Consider the following 23,566-nt stretch of genomic DNA (forward strand, 5'->3'; position numbering starts at 1 on the left):
AAACTTACAAAACATTGGTGTTTATAATATTTGCATATATTTATTGAGTTTTAAATACATTCCCCATTTAAATAAAAGGTTACTAGGCTGTAAATCTAAATCATTAGGCTCTCATGTCATCGGAACATTTGTGATAATAGAGCCACTTCTAAATTCTATTCTGTATTTGACAATAAGTCCTTTCAAAGCTGAACTTGGTTGCATACATTTATTTATTCCACCCCCTTCCCTGAATTTTAAATGTTAAAAATGTTTAGTTGCTGAATGTGACATTTTGAATTTTTACAAACACTAATTTCATGAACCAAATTTTAAATTCATAATATTTTAAAATCAAGAATACTATCATAAAAATAATAGAAATATGATTATGATCCTTCTTTTAGGAAACAGAATGCCAATTCTTCCTTTCTTCAGTTTTTGCTTTTTGTTGTTTAAAGGCAGTGCTTCTCCTTCGTTATTCAATTATGCCTTTTTGTTATAACCAATTCTGATGGCGTGCTGACAGATATGAAAATTAATTCTGCCCTTTGGAACTTAAAAATAATACCATGAAAAACACTTTTTGTGGTATGGTGGATCATAAAGCACTTTAATGTATTTTTCTTTCTAATATTTTTCTTCAGAGTATTCAGAAACTGTTCGAAATAATTCTACATCTACAATAAAACAAGTTACTTAAATTCTTTAACCTATGCATGGCTCTTAAATTGGAGTCTTTAATAAGGATTATGTTAATTAAGGACAACCAAAAAGCAAAACTCTATCACGAAGTAAATTGTCTTATCCCCTTACATTAGGTTATGTGCATGGCACACATAGCAGTCAGCTTTGATGGGGCAATTATTCAGTAGCTGTGTGGCTAGTGTGGAGGAGGGAAAATAATTTTCCTCTACCCTTCTAATTCTACTGGCTGGACTAATAATCAAATTAACATGCGACAGATTAACAGGAGTGTATGACTAAATTTATTACATAGGTACATACGGAGGTTCCATGAGACTATGGGAACCCAGAACAGACTGGGCAGTTTATATATCATCTTGAGCTAAGGAGAAGGGGGAATTGTGGTTCGGGACTTCAAAGGGGAGGAAGGCACTTCACATGGAGATGGAAAAGCAAATGTTTGGTAAAATAGTGTTTGCTGGGCCATCTTTAACAATGGGACACAGAGAAGATTTTGCTCAAAGGGGCCTTGAATACTTTTAGGCAGTTGGGGGGAAGGTTGAAAGTTTGTCCCGAGTCATTTTTTTAAAATTACCAGCTTGAAATAGTATCTAAAAAGAGCTATTTTGGGGTGACAAACTTTGCTTCCCCTCACTAGGAAGAAGGCTTTAATTTTGCAGGATCTTTAAAATGGGCTGCAATTGCCATGCCTGCCTCGTGGAGTTGTGAATCACTTGTGGTTAAGACAAGTTTACAAACTGGATGTGTGAGTAAGCCTGAAGGAAGGGAGAGCAGGCTTGCAAGCCTTCTTTCTGCTGGGGATAGGATGACTCCTGAGTCAATTCCCTCCTTCCCATCATCTCAGGTCCAGCTCTCCCTCCCACTAGTCCACAAAAGACCATGTGACCAGGGACGAAGCAGAGGACCTAGAAGGGTATCTGAAGAACTTCATGTAAGAATGGGCCCAGGCCTGCCACCTCCAGCTACCAATGAGCACCAAATAATGCTATCTACCTACCAGAGTTGTTTTGAGGATTAGAGATAATGCAAGAAACTTTAGGTTATAACGGGTGAAAATTCTGTTTCCTAATCCCTTTTCCCTTCCTAATGAAACCTCTCCTGAAGTCCGCTTACCATAGCAGTGCTGAAGCTTCAAAACATCTCCCTTCCATGGCGGACGCGGTTTGTGCTGGGAGTTGGTGATGCGGCACAAAAGCTCTTAACGAAGGACGGCTCGGGAGTGGACTGGTATCCAGAAACTGTGACTTGCAGGGTCCGCCGTGGAGCCAGAGCAGATGCAGGTAGGACAGACGCAGGTTGTAGAAAGTCCTCGTTCTGAGTACCGTCTCAGGCCTCACAGATAATGTCGAGAGAATAGTAGAAAATGAGATCAATGCAGAAAAGTTATCAAAACAGAAAGTGTATCTCCAGTCTGCCAGCTCGTGCCTACCTGAATCAGACAGTTGTGCCTATCTTATTACAGGGACTTGCTGTGCTTGCGAAGGAAAGACCACCAAATCCCATCGAATTCCTAGCATCATATCGTTTGAAAAACAAGACACAGTTTGACTTATTTGGAAGAACAGAAAAATTTGGTTTCTACGTGATTGGCAGCTTTAATTGCCGCGATTCCTCCCTCCCCTCCCCCCTTGGAAGTATAAAAACCTTCAGGACAATAACTTATTACTGGAGTTGCAGAAGAAAACAAATTTCCTTATTTTGATTTAATCACCATATTGAATTAGTGCTTTCTGTGCAATTTTTTTCTCATATTGTCTTTAACTTTGTTTTTAAAATGAACTTCAAAATAAACTTAAAACGTCAAAAAAAAAAAACCAACAAAACAAAAACACAACCTCCTTTCAGTCAGGATCTCCGCAAGGAAATTAGTGTGATTTAAATAAATTGAATAACAGCAAGGTATAAATGACTGGTCCCCATAGGTGGCTTGGAGAAAAAATTTGCCTTATTTATTTTTTTTGGTAGGCGATAAAAAGAATTCCCTGAACCCTTCACCCCGTCACTGAAACCGTGCCTTGTCGGTTTAAAGCAGATTGTGGAAGAGGGCATTTAAAAAGCACGTTTAATAAGTACTCGAATTATATAGATCTAGTTCACCCCTGCCCCCTCTTTGAACCAAGTGGCCTCTACGATCATAATGACCTTGGCTGTCCTTATCTGGGAATGAAGCCTCGCTAGAGAGAAGGGCGACAGCGAAAGACCGAAGCGCAACAGAATTAACAGGATGTTTTCATTTAAATAAACTCAACACAGTTGTTACCTCCCCAATCGTCTCCGCTAACGTTTAACCCTCCTAGAGGGCGAGCTGCCGGGGTTCTGTACGCGGCGATACCGCTGCAGGACGCCTGAGGATCTGGGGACCCCTTGGCCAGGCGTCCTCCACCCACCCGCTGGATCCCGGGAAGGGGCGAGCAGTGTGGTGACAACGGAGAAAGTTCCCTGCTGTACTCCGGCCCTCCCCCAAACCCGAGCTATCAGAGCAGGGGGCGGGTGGACTGATCACAGAAGAATTGGCAGTTTCCGGGAGGTTGGGGAAGCCACCCCCGGTGAACACAAGCCCCACCAGACGCAGTCATTGAACCCGGCTTTCCCGGTTCTACCAGCGCTGTAACGCAAGAGCAGCGCGCCAGGAGCGGAGGGTGGCCCGCCCCCACCTGCGGCCGCGCGGGGGCGTGTCCGAGCCCCACCAGGAGGGGCACGTGGGGCGGGGGCGGGGCCCGGGAGGCGGGGTCGCTAGCAGCTCCAAGGCCCCAGACGCGCCCGGAGCCCGACGGGGAGGCGGCGGGAGGGGTCGGGACCGCTGGATTGAGCGGCGGTCGCAGCTGCAGCAGGACGGCCCGCAGGCGGCTCGGGGCCGCGCGCCGGGAACCTCGCGGGGCTGGCGGGCGCGGCACCCCCTGCCTGGCCGCCTGCGCCCCGGGGAGGCGGCCCGCGCGTGACGGGACCAGCAGCATGAGCAGCGGCTACAGCAGCCTGGAGGAGGACTCGGAGGACTTCTTCTTCACCGCCAGGACCTCCTTCTTTAGGAGAGCGCCCCAGGGCAAGCCCCGCGCCGGCCAGCAAGTGAGTGGTGCGCGCGGCAGGACCCCCGACGCCACGTGTCTCGGGGGGGGGGGGGAGAGGATGCTCGCCGGGAAGAAGTGTCTTCTGCCTTTGTGGATCCCAGGGTCGTGCCTTGAGCTTGTGCCTGTGGGCGTGCAGGAGTGCAGTGGGGGCGTCCCGGGCGAGGAGAAGGAAGGGCAGGGAGGCTGAGGGCTGGCTCCTGCCTTCCGCGCCAGATGGCCTCTGCGGCTCCGCCTCAGGCAGCCGACTGCGGGGGAGCTGTTCTGGGCGAGGAGGCGTCCCCGGGCCACTCCCGGCGTTTCCCCTGCGTCCCGGAACGCCCTTCATGCCCCCGCAGAGTCAACGGTTGGATGCTCGCACTGGCTGTCTCTTGGCCTCAGTGGCCTGTGGCCCCCTTAGCGGCTTGGTGGGCTGTGTAATAGCCAGGGGTGGCGGTGGTGACCCGTTCTCTCCTACCTTCCTGGTCCAGGCACCGGGTGTGTGTGTGTGTGTGTGTGTGTGTGTGTGTATGTGTGTGTGTGGCGCCGAGAGAAACTTGGGGCCTGACAATAGTAGGCGCTCACTAAAGTCTTTGTTGCGGGAGTCCAAGTTGTGCGTTTCCTGTAAAGTCAAGTTTATAGGTGCCTCGAAGGTTTTGCAAACAAGTTCCGGTACTAGGTAAATACTAGCAGGCGAGAGCCGAGCCTTAGGCCGTTTTTTTCCTTTTTTGGAGGAAGCATGCCGTTGGAAGCGTGACTTTGGAAAAGATGGGAAGGGAAGTTGGGCCAGTTTCACCGACCATAACCGTGTTTTTCAGGGAGGCTTTCCCCAAACGGGGCACTTGGGCTGGCGGCCTCCTGATCCTGGAGCCACACCAGGAAGTCCTGCCAACCCAGCCAGGCTCACATCAGATTAGAGGAGGCTGTAATGGAACACATTGGTTGATCTTAAAAAAAAGAAAAAGAAAAAACCGAGGCGTGCACCAAACATTACTGTCAGGCTTAGTGCTGGAGACTCGAAGCAAGGAAAATCGTTCATGGCCGGATGATGAGTTATGGGCGGGAAGGGGACAGAGTAATGTGCTAGGGTTTCCTTGCCAGACCTCTTAAGTTTCTTTAATCACTTTCTGAGGTCAAATTTCTTTTTATGATTCGGAAGTTCTAGTTTTTTAAATCTCTTAACTCCCAAACCAGAAGAAGGGGGAGGGGCTGGTAAAGGGCAAGAGTGAAGTCAGGTACCCTTAATCAGTAGCAGGCGATCCTGAGTGAAGTCGTTCCGCTCTTTATTGTTTCCAAGTTTTAAAACCACGCTGTTTACTAGTCACTTTGAATGATGTCCTTAGTCGTCTGGGGCTGCTATAACAAATACCATGGATTAGGTGACTTAAATATTTATCTCTCACAGTTCTGGAGAATGGCAGTGGGAGATCTGTGTGCCTTTATGATTGGGTTCTGGTAAGGACCCCTTCCTGGACTTCTTGGCCTGTAGACAGCTGACTTCTTGCAGTTCCCTCACCTGGAGTGAGGGCTGCCTCTCTTCTTCTAATGAGAACACTAATCCCATCATGGGGGCCCCCCTCATGACCTAATTACCTCCCAAAGTTCTCCTCTCCAAATACTATCACATTAGGGATTCACCATATGAATTTTGAGGAGTCACAAGCATTCAGTCCATAGCAAGTGAGCTCTTATTATTTTCAGTAGAGTGCATTCTAATGTCAGAGTTTGCTGCGAAGTTTGGACATCAGAGATACCCACCTTCTCCCATCCGTGGTGGAAGAATTGCATTTCCCTATGCTTTTTTCACTTTGCTTTTCTCTTTCTTTCTTGGCCCCTCCTTTTTTTCCCTTCTCTACTTTGTATTTTCTCCTTCCACTTATGTTTGCTCTCACCATTTGACACTTTACTAGAGCTTGTTAGAGATGGTTGTGCTGGTTTGAAGTCTATTCCAGAGGTGGCTAGAAATCTCCAGAAAACTTGTTGGTCCTTGGATTCTCTAGGTGTGAAATGCTCCATCAAAAGGGCCAAGTACCCAGGTTGGAATGGTAGGAGAATGCTTTAGTGCTTTAAAATGTAAAAACATCCTTTTTTTTTTCCTGGGTTTATACACATACAGTGTTGGTGTTATACTCATGAATTTATGTAATATTCATCTAGAGTATATATTATACTCACAATGTTACTTATTTAACATTTAGAATTCCTCTAGCATTAATATAGGTATGTGCTGAAAATCAGGATAGTAAGACATAGTTCTTTGCGTGAAGAGCTTAATAGGTGTCTTCTGAAGTTTTATTGCCTCTGTATTTCCTTTTCTAACATAACACATGCAGAGTGCTGAGTTATAGGATTTATTTGCCAGGTGGAGAGAATGTTCTAAACTCTGAATTTTAGTGGGTATTTTAGTTTGTTTAAAAGAATTGATTGAATCTATTAAATTCCTGATAAGATTTGTGAGTTAAGTAAAATTTATAAATACAAAGCAAGACACTCTTAATATAGAACATTTTCAATCTAAGGTTATATAAACCTTTTTCATTTTAGTATGCTGGTGATTATAAGAATAAGGTAAGCTCTCTGACACAAAGTGTAGTAGTGAAATTTAGCTTTAGAGCGGTGGAAAGAGAGGTGTTGCCATAAGGATCTATTATTGATAATAGTGATTTTTTTGTTGTTGTTGTTGCTGAACCACCTGGTGGAAAAGCCAGGAAAATGTAGTTTCTAGAACTCTTGAAAATACCCAGAGAAAGCTAGATGTTTATGGTAAGTGCAGGATGGGGAGAAAGGGGGAAGGGGTGAGAAATGTCTTTTCTTCTCTTGCCAGGCAAAGGAACGCACGTAGCCCAACCTTTTCTATCTCCAACAATAACAAAAATTTTACAGATATAAAGCAACTTGTTATCGTGTTGTTATTTTATGTTAGTACCCTTTTTCTTTAAGAAACGAAAAGGGTTAAAAACCTGTGTGGAGGTTACAAAGGGAATGAACACATGGCCTGTTTGTGGCAGTTTGAATGTCTTGTTCATTGCTATATCTGCAGGGCTCAGGTCAGTATTACCAGTCTGTCACACAGGGGTTAGTCGTTGAATACAGTATTAGTTGAATGAATGAATGGATGCTTTTCTTGTTTGATGCTAATTGGCTCTTTACAGGGTATTAAATGTACCCTATCTTATGATTCTCCCAAGAACCCTCTGGAGCATTAACCTAATGAAAGGTTAAGTGATGCGACTCGGGCCACACTTAGGGGAAAGGCTGGAACTCCAGTTTTCTGACACAAATTCCACTTTCCTTTTTGTTACTTCTTGGCTATAAAATAATTTAAAAATTTGATTTTCCATTCACAAATGTGGACATCTATAATTTAGGAGCTTCTTAAAATGTTGGCCCTCCCCTTTTCTGCATATATATTCATTACGGTGTTCATAATTTCATATTTGTGGGTTCACTATATTGTTATTTCAAGCAGAACCAAGAATGTGGGCAGTTCTGTGACTCATAATTCTCCTTTACTTGTTTTCCAATAAAATCAAACTACCTATAAATACAGGACACACCATTTAGATTTCCAAGAGTAGAAATTAACTAAAATTATTAATCTTTTGGAGCACATCTTATCCCACACTAAAGTGATCACTTTTTTCCCTGAGCCTTAGGTAGTTAATAGGAATAAGGAAATGAGACACTTGTTTTTGCTTTAGAAGTAGAATAGTCAAGAGGTCTTGAAAAACCTGAAATTGTCTTCTGAACCACTCACACCTTTTGAAAACTTATACTGAAGAACTGTTCAATAAGGCAAGTCTGTGTGAGACTCCACATAATAGGCCTGAAGTTTGCCCTGTGAATTCTCTCCTTATTATAATTTAAATATTTTTATGACTCTTCGTTTGGTACTGTCTTATTGATAGAATCAACAGCAGTAATGAGTTACACTACTCTATTCATTGTTTCCATTAGAAGTTTTGGTGATAGAGCCCTGGGGGCAAAAGAATAACTGTTTACAACATCAAAAGCATTTTGGCTATACTAACATTTTACACTAACTTTTTAATCCCTATATTGTTATTATCATTTTTAAATTTCTGATTTTATTTTTTTGGGGTCCTCTCTCTTTTTTCCTTAGTGAGTCTGGCTAAAGGTTTATCAATTTTGTTTATCTTTTCGAAGAACCAGCTCTTGGTTTCATTGAGCTTTTGTATTGTTTTTGAGACTTGTTTATTTCCACTCTGATATTTATTATTTCCTTCCTTCTACTCATTGTGGGCTCTGTTTGTTCTTTTTCTAGTTCCTTTAGATGTAACGATAGATTGTTTGAGATTTTTCTTGTTTCTTGAGGTAGGCTTGTATTGCTATAAATTTCCCTCCTAGAGTTGCTTTGGCTGTGTCCCATAGATTTTGGGTCATTGTGTTTTCATTTTCATGTGTCTCAAGGTATCTTTTTATTTCTTCCTTAATCTCATTGTTAACCCATTCATTGTTAACCCATTCATATTATTTAGCCTTCGTGTGTTTGTGTGTTTTTCAGTTTTCTTCTTGTAATTGATTTCTAGTTTTCATACCACTGCGATTAGAGAAGATGCTTGATATGATTTCAGTTTTCTTAAATTTGATGAGACTTGTTTTGTGGCCTAACATGTGGTCTATCCTGGAAAAAGTTCCATGTGCACTTGAGAAGAATGTATATGCTGCTGCTTTGGGGTGAAATGTTCTAAAAATATCAATTAAAGCCATCTGGTCTAATATGTCATGTATTTATTTATTTATTTATTTAACTATCACTTTTTTTAAAGTGAAAGTTTATTGGGGTGACAATTGTTAGTAAAGTTATATAGATTTCAGGTGTATAATTCTGTAATACATCATTTATATCTCACATTATGTGTTCACCACCCAGAGTCAGTTCTCCTTTCATCACCATATATATTTGACCCCATTTATCCTCTTTTAGATAATGTGTCATTTAAGGCCACTGTTTCCTTGTTAATTTTCTGTCTGGATGATGTATCCATTGATTTCAATGGGGTGTTAAATTCCCCTATTACTGTATTACTGTTGCTCTCTCCCTTTATGTCCGTCAGTATTTGCTTTATATATTTAGGTCCTGCTACGTTGGGTGCGTAAATGTTTACAAGGTTTATATCCTCTTATTGGGTTGATCCCTTTATTATTATGAAATGTCTTTCTTTGTCTCTTGTTGCAGCCTTTGTTTTAAAGTCTATTTTGTCTGATATAAGTATTGCTATGCCAGCTTTTTTTGTTTGCATGAAATATCTTTCTCCATCCCTTTACTTTCAGTCTGTGCACGTCTTTCAGTCTGAAGTGGGGTAATCCCTATATTATTGAACGTAAACATTCCCCCAGTCCTTTTGCCTGGTGCACGGTGATTTGCACATCTCGTTTCCGTGTCTGATATATTCTGCTCTTACACAGTATTAATCCATTGGAATTTTGTGTTTGTGTGAGCAGGACTCACAAAAACTCATTCCTTTAACTGAATTTCAAAAGAAAATTAGTCACCAGTGTCATATATCCTCATGTATGAACAATATACTCTTTACTCCATTTTTTCTTCTGGTTAACTTGGAAGATTTGGAATTATTTGGAAAGCAGTGACAGAAAGCATTTATGAAAAGAAAAGCTAAAAATACCCAGTAATGTGGTTATTCTTTTTAGACTTCCTTTGGCAGTCAGTGCATGTCATAACTGTAAACATTCATTTTCTGGAAGAAAAAAACGAGGCTGACCAAATGCTTTGTACTGTGACGGGATCATCAACTCTTAGCCTTGAGCAGCAGCTCGTGCTTACCCCCAACTTCCCACATAAGTGGCTGTCATTTGATAAAGTCCCCAGTTTGAGGCTTGCTTTTCACTTCGAATTTGTCCCAGGGCCATTAGCTGGCCAGCCCCTCTTCGGAAGGGATGGTGAAGAGACCTTAAAGGATATATGGTAGATGCATGCAGAGGAGCTGCCCTTATATGACATGTCTTAGCTAACTTAGCCTGCTGTGTCCTTGTCTCATTGAAGAGCTAATATACACTGCCTAGTACTAGGTTTTATTCTGGCTAAGCCAACATTGCCTGTATTAACAAGGCCCAGCTCTGTGATGCAACAACGTTTAAATAACAGCATGTAACTAGGTCTCTAGTCAGCCTTCTCTTGGTTCCTTTCAGGATCCAAATTATTCCTCGTTATAAAACCTGGGCCTGACATTGCTTCCCTCAGTCACATGTCAACTTCCATGACACCTTCTCAGAGAAGTCTTCCAAAGTAGGTACCCCTTGCCTCTGAATGCCCTCTGCTCTTTTCCTTCATAGCAATAATTACACTTTGTTGTTACATTTTCTTTAATGAAGATTGAGACTAGCATGTTTACCAACACATAAAATAAATGCTTGCACTTAGTAGGCAAATGAAGACTACTTTTTTATGGATGGCTGTCCCAGTACTCTTTAATTTCCCTTTATAGTGCACAAGTGTACATAATTTTTTGCCCTCTCCCAACTAGACCGTAAACTATACTATCGTAAAAGTGGACAATATTGGTGATGTCTGTTATTAGTTGGATGTAAGTCACTTTACATATTTTCCCCTTATTTTAAGAAAGCTCATCATTCATTAATACATTCAACAATTTATCGAGTGCTTACTACCTGCTGCTCACATGTAGGTTTGGCTCTGGGGATAGAGCAGTGAACAAAATTAAGTTCGTAGCCTCATTTAGTAATATGTTTTAAAAGGTTATCAAATAGACAAATTAAAACCTGTCTCTAATTTTCCTGTAAAGAGCTGTTCCTTTAGTATAAAGGAAGCTTTTAACCATTCACAGTTTTTCAGGAGCACACCTGTTGTGTAAAGTGCGGTATGGAAATGTTGACTGAGAAGTGTATCCCTGAAAAACTAGTCACGTTTCCCTGTTGATACTTGTCCTGAAATTGTGGGTGACGGTGTTCCAACAGAAACATACTTATGCTCAGGATATAAAGTGCATTACACAGAGTTAATGACTCTAACCAGAGTTCGCCAACTTCTTGAATGAGGTTAATTTTCCAGGTTTCTCTTAATAGTTCAGTTGCTTCTGGTTTGGCTATCAGTGGCTAGTTAAATGGTTTTTGCTTATTTGTTAAATTTTTTTCTTTTCTCATTTCTAAATGGAGAAGGCCAGAGATGCACTAAGAAGGATGTCAAATCTCATAAAACATGATTAAAATGTGAAATACATGTAAAAATGTTACAGGTGACTCTGAAATAGAAGTGAGTATCATTCTAAAGCTGTACTGTCCAGTACGGTACCGTGTTTCCCCGAGAATACAACCTAGCTGGACCATCAGCGCTAATGTGTCTTTTGGAGCAAAAATTAATATAAGACTGGTGTTATGTTATGTTATGTTATGTTATACCCGGTCTTATATTAATTTTGCTCCAAAAGGCACATTAGCGCTGATGGTCCGGCTAGGTCTTATTTTGGGGGAAGCACAGTAGCCACCAGCCACACACGGTGACCGCACACATGAGGTGTGACCCGCCAGAATGGACCAGTGTGCTGTAAGTCTGAAATGCACACTGGATTTCCAAGACAAAGGAAAGAGAATATACAATGTATCACGGTGATTTTTTAATATTATATGTTGAAATGGTAATATTTTGAATATATTGTGTTAAATAAAACTAATTTTTACCTGTTTATTTTTTAACATGGCTATTGGAAAGTTTTAAATTACATATGAGGCTCACATTCTATTTCTGTTGGACAATGCTGTTTGCTCAAGCAGAACTACCAGCTCTTGCTGGAGGTTTGACTCTCCAGTATTTGGATGGCTGTAGGTAGATGGGTGGGTGAGTGGGTGGATGGATGGATGGGTAGATGGATTGGTGGAATGCCAGCCTGGAGTGCTGGGGAGGTTTTTCTTTGTGAATGGGGAACTTGCCCTTTATGTTGGAAATAGCTTCTCTTGGGTCACCCATACCAGCATTTTGGGGTTGTGAAACCTTTGTGTGGGGAACTTCCCTTTTTTTCACAGTGAGCAGATAGGATAAAAGTGTCCTACATTCAAACTGCAACTTCGCCCTCAGTTTACAGAGACTAGGGCTCATTATGTCATAGAGTATTAGAACAGAAAGAATAATATGCATTTTATGGAGTGTAATTGCTTACTGCTGCTACATGATTGAGTCGGCTAAGAATAATTTACTGATTATATATTGCAGCACTCAGTTCTTTTTCCAGATGCTAAACAAAGTGAGATAATTAGAGGAGGAAAAAGGATGAATTTGGAAATTGGAGACCAGAAGAATAGATTTAGAAGAATATCTTGGATTTAAGAGATTTAAAATGTAATCAGCAAAGTGTTTTCATGAAATTAATGCAGGTTGGGCAAAGTGTGTGTGTGTGTGTGTGTGAGTGTGTGTGTGTGTGTGTGTGTGTGTGTGTGTTGTGTTAAGCTTGTGAAGGTAATTTTCTAAATTTATTTCCCAAGTGTCTAGTGAATATTCATAATGTGCTAGACTGGTTCTAGGGATTCAGTGAACAAAACAGATTGAAATCTTCTCTCGTGGAGTTTAGTTAGTCGTCTATATAGATCATCTCATCTGTTGTAATGAGTAAGATCATAGTTAAAAATACGGCTCCATCTTTTTTGTACATGCTAAAAAAAACTGAGTAATTTCTCATAAGCATGCTATTTTTTTTCCCTGGAAGGTCATTAAGCTTTTGGTTTTTATGGGTAGGTAGAACAATATGTTAAATTCTTTTTAATAACGAGTACTATGAAAATCACATCATAGAGTTTGGGGGGAAATGGTCCATTATCTTGCTATCCTAATCCAGCTATGTCCCTAAATTGTTTCCTAGTTTTTTTCATTTGTCTGTTTTACATGTGTATAATCGTACTGTACTGACATTTTAAAAAGTTGTGGTTTATACATGACAAAATTTGCCATCCTAACCATTTTTAAGGGTACAGTTCATTAGTGTTAAGTATACTTACATTGTTGTATGTCCAATCTCCAGAACTTTTTCATCTTGGAAGACCAAAAACCCATTAAACAATTCCCCATTTCTCTTCCCCCAGCTCCTGGCAACCAACATTCCACCGTTTCTATGAGTTTGACTATTCTAGATACTCATATAAGTGAAATCATACAGTATCAGTCTTTTTGTACTTGGTTTATTGTATTCAGCATTCATCCATGGTGTAGTATATGCAGAATTTCCTTCCTTTAAGTCTGAATAATATTCCGTTGTATACGTATAACATATTTTATTTATTCATTTGTCAACCCATGGGCATTTGTGTGGCTTCCACCTTTTGGCTACTGTGAATAATGCTGCTTTGAGCATGGGTTTACAGATATCTTTCAGAGTCCCAGCTTTCAATTCTTTCAGACGTATGCCCAGAAGTGGCATTGGCCAGTCATATGGTAATGCTATTCATAGTTTTTGAGGAATACTGTACTGACGAATTTGAATCCTGCTACTTAGAATGATGAGGTGTTGCTGCATGATTTCAGCTATCATTTTGAGGTCTACATTGTATTTCCTTGAATAGGCGTTATTCCCCAAATATTGGAAAACTGGGATAACCCTATAGTGAGCATCTTGAGCAAGAAACCTTTTCCATTATGGATTCGTTTTTTTAGGATAGATGTGCAAAATGGAATGTTACTGAGCACGCGTGTATGACCCTTTGTATGGCTCTAGTTATATATTGCCACTTTAAGGCTAGATTTTTGACTAGTTTTCTGCACCCTTAGCTCCACTGGATATAGTCATTAAAATAGAAGGGGAAAACCTTGTAAAGCCACCTCCTTGTTATTTAATTTGTGTTCCTTTAATTAACATTGAAGTTAATATTTTTCGGTACTTCTGAGTGGCTCTTCCTCTTGGCGTGAGCGTTGTTCACTCATGGCCGTGACCATGAGTTGGGTAGGTAGGCGGAAATCTTGAGAGAGCACTGCCCTTGAGTTCTGTGCGGACGTATTTAGCTCAGTAGATGCTTCCCCTTTTATTTTTGCGGTCAGCTGAACTTCAGGTTATTTTTTTACCTTACCCTGTTTGTACCAAAGGAACATTACATATTCTGGCATTTTGAAATACCTCAGAGTGTGTTTCAGGCTGACATCACTGAAACAGGGAGCAACAAAGTTGTTATTCCTATAATTATGACACAGGAATCGCATTCCTAAGAAAGCATCAGCGTCCTGTGAATACACCAGAGGGTGGGGAACTGGATGATGTGTCTCTTACTAAGCATGTAAAAAAGGGTGACTGGAAGTGCCTGTTTATCTTTGAATTTCAATACATTTAGTGCCAGTTTTCCAACCACCTGGTAGATAGAATGAAGAGGAACCTAAGTTATCTTATAAAATAGATGAGAATGGTAGGACAGAGGACTAAAAACCCCACCTACTAAAGAGGGTTTTTATGCTGTTTACTTATAAGCTTATTGGTTGTTTTTTTTTGAAAATTGAAAGTAGATGGAATCTGGCATCGCTGTCTACTTTATGGCCAGCCTCTGACGAAAATTATTGCTTAATCTCTCATACTCTGATTAACTCCTGGTTTGCCCTGATTTAATTTGTTCCTTCTCGCAGAGTAGTTTAATGAAGTGGATCTTTTCAAAAGATGTGAAGAGTTATTTCTGACTTTAGTTGATTGTGAGCTCTCCTCAGTTCTCCTGTTCTTAGATAACTCAAACTTACTCTGAATATTTCCCACAAATGCTTGTTTCGAGGAATATTTTTTGATATTTTGTCAGTTGTCATAGAAATTTATGTGTCTATGGTATAGTTCTCAAACAGCAAAACAAACAAAAACCAAAAATCTTTTATGAAATCAGAAAACAACATAGCAGCATGTATCACGTAGGAGGAAAAATACCAACACTAAAATGGAGTTCACTTCCATAGTTCTGTTGTACAGTTCATGGGAATTAAAATTCGCCTGGCTTCTTGGACTCGGATTTCAGTGGAACATTGAGATGGGAAATGAAACTAACAGAATTTTTACCGGTTTAGGCCCTAAGCAGATCCTTAAGGTAATTCAGGGGTACACTTGACTGTAGTCAGTGCTTTCCCAGCTCTGGGAAAGTGTAAATATTATGGAGGTAGTATAAAGAAACAATAATATTACGTTTTCCCGTGTAAGGTCTGTTTCTGTTTGTTTAAACAGGCTCGTGGATTGCTTTTTCTTGCCAGTTTTCTTTTGTGGGGAAGATACTACTACCCTTTCAGCTCTTTCTGAAGTTTAAAAGTTGCTTTCTTGCTTTGCCTGAGGACTAACGGTGGTGATGGTGACAGCTTGGGGGCACCGTGGTGCGGTCGGTTGGAATGAATGTGGTAGTGTGAGGTGGGGTTTGATCTGTGGCTGTCCTGTTGGTCCCCCAAAGCACGATTATTCCTCCCATTTAGTGGAGAGGATCTGGAGGTGGGTCATGTAGGAACAGTACCTTTCGAAAAATGGCAAACCTAGCACCAATATCAGCAAATCAACTTAAAATCCATGCCCACCACTGGTAGTTCAGTACAGTTTCGAAATTAACATTACAGTGGATCTTGATCTTTTGAAGTGAGGGTGAAAAACTCTCTTACTATTGAGGAAAGGAAAGGGGGACTGGATTTTGTTACGGGCTAAAAGGATGTGCATTCTTAATTAATTGATGATTGATTGCAAGTAGCTGTATAAGGCAGCTTGAGTTAAATCAGTGCTGTGCTATCTTGGGCAAGTCACTGCTCCTCAATTTCCTCATCTGTAAAGTGACAGCATGGCTGGCAAATAATAAGCAGTAATAAATATCAGCAATTGATATTTTTAAAAGGTTCTACTAGATATGATCTTGTACGTCTCATCTGAGGGCGCTAGGCTGCAGGGAGAATTGACAATGGTTGAGAGCTGAAGTGAACGAATAATCTAGCCAAAGACTAAAAGATGGCAGGAAATTAGGTTTCATCTCTTTGGCTTAATTGACCAAAATGAATTGGAAATCTCAGTATAATGGATCAGGAAGGAATTTCAGTCTTTCCTGGATGCTTAATTTCTTTTTTCCTTTCTTTTTTCAAATCTCTTTCAGTATCTCTGTAGTGCCTTTGTTTTCTGGTGAAGGGGCTGTGTCTTCCTGAGAAGCCTAGGCCACCTATGAAAGTCGTCACCAATTTCTTTGTCCTTTAAAAAGCAAGCCACCCCAGTACAAAGAGAGTGAGCAGGCACATGAGAGTGTGGTTCTTTTGCCCAGTAGTTTCTGTATAAGTTTACACATTGTATGAAAATTGTTTTTTTTTTTTTTTTTTTTTTTTCTCTTCAGCTTCTATTTTCCCTCACTTATTTGTCTCTGGCTGCAGTTTTGCTCCAGGCTGTTGGCTTCACCCGTGACAAATTCTGCTGCTTCCTGGGGGCTTTCCTCTTTCCTCCAAAAAGAAGGTCTAGATTGCCTTGTGCTCATTGTTTCTGGTTTTCATAAGATGAAATCAAATGAGGTAATTTCTATAAACTGTATAACGCACTGCAAGCGGACATGCTGCGGCTGTCATCGGAGTTGAGTTCCCCACGCCACCCACATCTCAGCGTCCCTGACACCAGCACAGTTCACAAACAAGCTTGCTTATGCAAAATTTGAATGCAGGCATTAGAGACGCTCCCTGAGTCATGTGATCTGTTTGGCTGACTCTTCAGAGTTCATTTATGCGCTTTAAAACTGGTATGAGTGTTGGAATCTGGTGGGAAACCTCTTCCTTTGGGCCATATGAGCCCCCTGGGGTTTGCTATTCCCTTTCCACTCCCAGCCTCCCTTTCTTTGCTTGTGTGTCTTCCAATAAATTGGTTGTCTAAAACTGGCTGTATATTCCGAATGCCATTGTGAATATTTTTAGTCACTTAAAATTATTTTTTTAATTTGACCGAGTTGTATTACTGATGTACTCTTCTGTAAATGGTTATCATTAATTCATATAAAGGACTTGGAACATTATCTAGCATATGAGTAAATGTTCAATAAAGGTTAACTATTATTTCTAGTGCTGTTAGCATTATTAATTAAAACAGTTTGGTAGGAGCTTTGACTAAGGCTGTCGTTCAGTAGAAAAGTCTAGGGATCTAGAATTGAGAGACTGTCTTGGTTTTGGGTCTGTCGTTTACCAGTTTTGGGAGCTTGAGCAGGTTCCTTCTTGAGTATCAGTTTGTGAATCTTTAAAACAGATATGGGGGATTAAATGAGATAATGAGTGTGGAAAGTATTCTTAGATTATAAATTGTTACACGGTTGCACGTGTGACAGCATAACAGGTGTGTTTAGAGACTACACTATAAAATTATTTTCTCCGACTTTTAACATGTATCTCATCTCTTGTAAATTGATTATACATTCTCAGCCTCCACTCGTATTGGAGGTGACACTTATTTGATAATCAGTTGTTGAAAAATGAATTTATTCTCCCATCTCATTCATGTTTTTCTATTTTTATCTGCGTTAGTGGTGATTTGTGTTTGGGGACCCAAACAGTTATACCTAAGCAGCAAGTTTAAATTACTTTATGAATTGATTCTGGTGTTTATGAAGCGCCAGGATGCTTTGGAGAAAGATGACAGTGTACCTCATTGTTGGATGGGTCAGGGGACTCGGGCAAATTTAGTTTTAAGCCCAGATTATCCTGTCTGTGAGTGTCACGAGGGCAGACCATGTCTGTGTTGTGCACCGCTCTCCTCATTGTTAGCATGGTGCCTGGTGCAGGGCACGGAGGCAGCTGTCAATATTTGTTAATTGACAACCTGATTTCCATTTGATCAGACTTGGGTCGCAATTATAATCAAGATAAAGAAATTGGGTGAGGGCAGTGAAGCAGATTTCTTTTGGTTTCAGGGGGAGTAATAATAAAACAAACAATGGTAATAGATTCTGTATCATGTGAAAGTGAGACATTTTGGTGAAATGATCAGGTATATTGGGCTGGCGATGTGGAGTTTTGGGTTCCTAGGCCTGGTCCTTCATTAACTAGCAGAGGTAACGTTGAGAGAGTTAACCACTTTGGGCTTCAGTTTCTCCCTCAAATGCTTCGTCCAGTTCTGTGACAAGCAGTTAATTTATTCTAGAGCTGAATTCCTGATTGGAGGAAAAGGAACAGCGATAAGGTTTAAAAGGGATCCCATGAAATGTATTGCAATGCCAAGTGAAATAGTTTGGAAACAGCTATCTTAGGTTATATCTGTTTGGGTGAGGTTGAACTTAAGTGAATTGATTAGTCGTTGGTGTTTGAGAAATGAGTAGAACGTGTGGAATTATTTCTTTTCCTAAAGTGGGAATGTCTTGGGAAAGAAATTGGGGCGGGGGTGTGTGTCATAAGTGGTGTGTTTAATTCATCCACATATAGTGCCAATAAGAATGGCTTTTATGCAAGCCAAAGGGAACACTTGATTGTTTTGAACTTTTGTGTTGTAGGACTTACTAATACAGTGTCAGGAAGTGTGTAAGAAAGAGCCCACCAGCATTGCCACCATTACCCAAACTCAGGGCAGGATGAATGAGAGTCATCTGCTTACTGAAAATGCTAAGACAGTGTGGGGGCGGGTAGTTTAGTCACTGTGCTTCCTGGAAGGATAAGTGCTTGTGCCTTGGTGTGCAGCATTTGGGAGTGAGGAAGTAAATATTCATTTTGGGGGGAAGATTTAATTTGTTGTTTTTAATGTCTCCTTTTTTTTCAACCAGTCTGTACATACCCTTGCCAGGCAAGTGTTCCTAGAAAACTTCTTTTAGCAAGTTAAATCCTATTGTAAAAGATCGGAGGCTATTGTCTAATACAATATATCCAAATGTGCTGCTTACTTAGTTTTAAATCAAACTACCCACCTTGCCCATACTCTGTAAGTGCCTTGCTCAGCCTCTCCATCCTAGAATACCCAGTTCAAGGCTCATTTCTGATAATGTCTTGTCCTCTGATTGCTACAGGTATGTTTAAGTACTGCCTTCCTGACAAGAATGAACATCTTAAGGGCTTGGGACCTTTGATTTACAGGTGCCATGTTGAATGAGTCATGAGTGTGATGATTGATCTGATTCATTATTGAGACGTTGTCTTTCCCAAGAAGGATTAATTTTAATCTGAGCAATTTGTTTAGAATTTTCATCTGTTTCGAATTTCATGTATACTTCAGGGGTTATTTCAGTAAGACCCTGTGGGGAAAGATATTTCTTTAAAATGGGACTCTTAAATATTTGAGGGAGTATTGATAATTCAGAATGACGTAACTGTAAGTCCAAAGATATGGACTAGTTGAAATAGTTCCTTTTCACCTGAAGAGTCTGAGGTTTTCTGCTATTCTTTTAGCTAGATGGAACATGCTTACATGCATAATTATACACAATTTTGTTTTCAGCCATGGAAATCATAAAAAATCGTTCTTTTCATTAAGTACTTCCTAGTATCCCTGTGATCTGTGGTGCGTTTTAGATTTGGAGAATGTGTGATGTGATCATATAACGAGACGCCTGACTTAGCCGGCTTATTAGACTTTGTGTTCATCTGAATTTGAAGCGTTGGCCACATGAAAATGAGTGTTGTGTCAAAATGGTTTATGTGAACTAAAGTGTCGTGTTAGTTTTTTTGTGGCAAGGAAAGCACTGAGTCTCCAGATCCTCAATGTCACAGTTATTGAACAGTATTTGAATTATCTCTGAAGGTACCCATAGGCATTCCATTCATTTAGGCACTTACTGATTTTAACAATTTTAGTGATCAGAAGGGAAAATGTGGGCTGAACCTTAAACTAATAGATTCCCCCAGATGTGTAATTTGTCACTAAAAAAAAGATAGAAATATAAAGTTAAAAACCTGCTTGGAAATTTTGAATCATTCTTTGTGGTTGTCAGAACATGGTGTATCCAGTCATGTCCACCTCAGGAGTAAGTTCTCGCCAGGGTTCAGTTGCTTTTGAGTGACTGAGACGGGGAATGAAGGCAGTGAGCGCGGGGATAGAGGGGGAGAGAGGCCAGGTTGCAGGTATTGGTGAATTGGGAGGGTTTGGTAGTGTTGAATGTGGGTGTAGGGGTGGTGAGAGAGAGGAGTCAGGGGTGAATTGTGGGTTTCTGGCTTGGGTGACAGGAAGGATGATGCTGTCGCCACGAAAGGGAATATAGAAGGAGGAGCAGATTTGGGAGGGAGGATAAGTTCAGACAGTGTATTGACTTCAGGCAGTCAATAAATACTGAATGAAGGAATCTGGCTGGGTGTATTATTTGAGATGTCTGTAGGGTATCAAAGTTGCCCGGGCTTGTCGCCCAGAAGGTAGAGAAGGTAGACCTGATCCGGGGAGAGAGCTGTGGGATTTGTTGAAGCCATGCTTCAGGCAGAAGCATAGAGGATCGCAGCATTGAAGGCGTAGGCAAAGAAGAAGGCTGTGTCCCTGGGGAAAACCAAGAGACGGAGAAGGCTGTCGTCCCGTGAAAGGGATGGTATTTGGCCACAAGTGGAAGAGGACTGCCTAGAAAGAAGATGACTTCTTCTTGGAGAATGTGGGCGGGGAGGGTTAAATCTGGAAACATGTACAGGATATGGGGTGCGTAGGTGACTAGGGGTTTGAGTTAGTGGCAGGTGGACATTGATGGGGGAGGTGGGTATGCATGTGTGTGTGTGTGGAGAGAAACGCGCAGAGGCAGACGAGGGAGTGCTGGCATATCTGCAGGGCCAGCTGGGGGTGTGGGTGGATGGAGCCAATGGTGTCACCCTGTGGGTGGGGTCTGGGTAGGGACGAGTCATTCAGGGAGGGGTGATGTGCTAAGAGCTATGGTTTGGAAACCAAGAGCTGTTTATGGCAGAGTTTAGAGAGAGAGAGAGAGGCAGGGATATTGTTTGGGAGGCGATTGCTGTAACCTGGGTGAAGGTCATTTTGGCTAGAAATGGAGCAGTTTCCGTGGGAGAGATGAGGACTCCAGAAGTTGAGTGGGCAGATTGGCACCTGATTGACCAGCGGGCGTAGGGAGAGGAAGGAGAGGAGGGAAAGGAAGGAGGAGGAGGTGTGGAAGTTGCCTGAGAGGACTTCATTGCGGAAATAGAGAAAACAGGAGAAAGACAAGTAGGTCTAGTGAGGTGGTGCGGCAGTTAGTTTTAGGCATATTACAGAATATTTATGTAGCATTCATTTGGCAACCAGACCTGGCTGAAGCTCAGGAGAGTGGGCAAGAGACAAAGCATGTGAGATCATCATCCATGAATTGAAAGTAGTTAAAATTTATTTGAAGGAACCAGAGAAAAATAAATCTACGGACTGGAAAAGTAAACCTCTCAGACCATGTCAATATATTCTTAATTTTCTTAGAAGAAAGCCTTTGATGACCACAATGGGGACATGCCCCCCAAATAGCTGAAAATTAATGTGACAAGAAGATGTTAGGAAATACATTCGAAAAGTTTCAATAGAAATGCTGTCATCATAATAGTTTTTTCCTATGGGGTTAAACTCTGTTTCTTCAGCCCTTTTGTTTATTATTTTTGATAAGCGACTTCAGAAGACCGGTGGGGACAAACTAGCTGGTTGTGTTTTTCAGAAGTCTTTGAAGACGATATATACTATGTTGACAGTGATATCATTGCATTTTATTCCCTGACTTTGGCACCAGTGGTTACCTAATAATCAGACACACTACTGCAATGTCCAGAGATGAATTAAAAATCCACAGTGGTTTGTATCTCTTTTGGGGAAATAGGTTGATTACAATTTATATTTAGCTAAATACTGATTTGTGGAGCCTTGCTTTGGAATTTCCCATAAAATCTGCAGTTCTTCTTTCCTTCCTAAAATGTGTAAGCAGGTAATATTTTTGTTCTGTGCAAATGTTAATTAGAACAGAAGTGAATTCGTTAAATCTGTGGGATTTCCAGCAGTTTGGTGGGTGTTGTAGTTTGTGTAGGGTTTTGTGTGATTGTGAGTGTCCTTTCCGACCCCCATTACTCTCTGTTGATCTGTCTGTACTACCATTTTTATTTAAGGCTTTAGAAGAGAGATTACTATTCCTGCTTTTCAACAAACTATTACTATTCCTGCTTATCAACAAATGTTTATTGAGTACCTGCTGTATACCCAGTGTTTGGCTCTGAGGATTCAGAGAATAATAAGCCAGTATCCCTGCCCTCAAGAGCACGCTGTCTAGTGGAAAGTCATAGAGTCGCTGTGATACCGTGATTTATAAGAAGATACATGTATTTGTTCCTGGTACAAAACCCCTCAAACCTCTGGAATTTCCTAAGTGGTTAGGGCTATAAAAGTTGAAAGAATGTGTTTTGTTATTCATAACAAGCCCCTTTCAGACACACTTGAGTTTATGTTAATGAGGTGACTTGAAAATCCCTAAGGATTGGGAGGCTGTTTGCCAGGGGAACCAACCATTGATTGAAGGGTCTGGGAAAAGGATAGGGACCAGAGATTGGATTGGCCAATGATTTAATCAATCATGCGTGCATAATGAAGCCTCCATAAAGATCCTTACTGAAGGGGTTTGGAGAGCTTCCTGATTGGTGAACATGTGGAGGGGCTGGGAGGTGGCACCATGGAGAGGGCCCGAACCTCTGAGCCCCTTCCCATGTACCTTACCTTATGCATCCTTCCTTTGGGTCTTTCTGAATTGTGTCCTTTTTATAATAAGCAGGTAATAGTAAGTAAAGCACTTTCCTGAAATCTGTGGGCTGTTGTGCCATGTTTCCCCGAAAATAAGACCTAGCTGGACAATCATCTCTAATGCGTCTTTTGGAGCAAAAATTAATATAAGACCCAGTCTTATTTTACTATAAGACCGGGTCTTATCTAACATAACATAATATAAAACCGGGTCTTATATTATATTTTATATTATATGTTATGTTATAATATAAGAACCGGTCTTATATTGTAGTAAAATAAGACCGGGTTTTATACTAATTTTTGATCCAAAAGACGCATTAGAGCTGATTGTCCAGCTAGGTCTTATTTTCAGGGAAACATGGTAGCAAATTATAGAACCCTAATCGGGGGTCTTGGGAACAGTCAGAAGCACAGGTGACAAGCTGGACTTGCCATTGGCATCTGAAGTGGGATGGCAGTCTTGTGGGACTGAGCCCTTAACCTTTGGGGTCTGCGCTAACCCCAGGTAGATAGTGCCAGAACTGAATTAAATTGTAAGAACCACCCAGGTGGTGTCTGCAGAAATTACTTGGTGTGGGGGAAAACCCCACATACCTGGTGTCAGAGGTGAGTTGTAGAGCAGAGTACAGAAAAAGAGGCTTTTTTTTTTTTTTTTTAAGTTATAAAGAAACCATTGTCAACACACATGGAAGAGACGTGCTGATTGTTGATAACAATGACGGCTCCTGGTAATGGCGCACAAACAATGCATTTTACCTTTATAGGCTCAGTTTATCCTCATTCCAACTCAGTGAAGTAGTTAGGCAAGGTTTTATTCTCTTTGCACAAAAAAGGCACAGAGGGATTAAATAGTAGCTGGTAAATAGAGCAACCAGGATTAGAAACAGCAGTCTGGTGTGAGAGCCCACACTTTGAAAGAGGGGGGGAGTAGCAGTCTAGTTAGGGTGATTGCCACGTTAGCAAAAATCGGATGAGGACTTAATTGCTGAGTGCGCGGAGCTTGGGCTGAGAGTTGGGGGACAGCGGGAGGGGAAATCACAGGGTTAAGGTTACATTAAGCCTGGGTGGACTAGTCTGAAAACAAATGGTGGAGGGTGATGATGGAGACCAGATTATGAAATAGGCAGTGTCTCCTTTTATAGCAAGGTTTATCATGATATCCCTAAAAATACAGTTTTGCATATATTGCACATTTACTGTGGATGTTTAGAAGAAGCCTAGGACCTTTTAGTTTATAGCATT

At 41.1% G+C, this 23,566-nt stretch overlaps 1 protein-coding gene and 1 pseudogene across 1 annotated transcript in view; both read left to right on the top strand.

The window, feature by feature from the left end:
• Positions 1-1,952: 1,952 nt before the first annotated feature.
• On the top strand, positions 1,953-2,951 carry LOC109447760 (protein dpy-30 homolog pseudogene; annotated as a pseudogene).
• A 462-nt stretch (positions 2,952-3,413) lies between these two features.
• RASSF3 (Ras association domain family member 3) overlaps positions 3,414-23,566 on the top strand; it is a 68,798-nt gene continuing 48,645 nt past the window's right edge. Inside the window, exon 1 of the mRNA XM_019732455.3 lies at positions 3,414-3,750. Within this exon, the coding sequence (XP_019588014.1) occupies positions 3,640-3,750 (111 nt within the window). The 5' untranslated portion in view covers positions 3,414-3,639. The remainder of the gene's footprint in view (positions 3,751-23,566) is intronic.

This window comes from Rhinolophus sinicus, chromosome 1, assembly GCF_057876585.1.
Source record: "Rhinolophus sinicus isolate RSI-liver-muscle chromosome 1, RSI-T2T, whole genome shotgun sequence".
Lineage (NCBI taxonomy): Eukaryota > Metazoa > Chordata > Mammalia > Chiroptera > Rhinolophidae > Rhinolophus > Rhinolophus sinicus.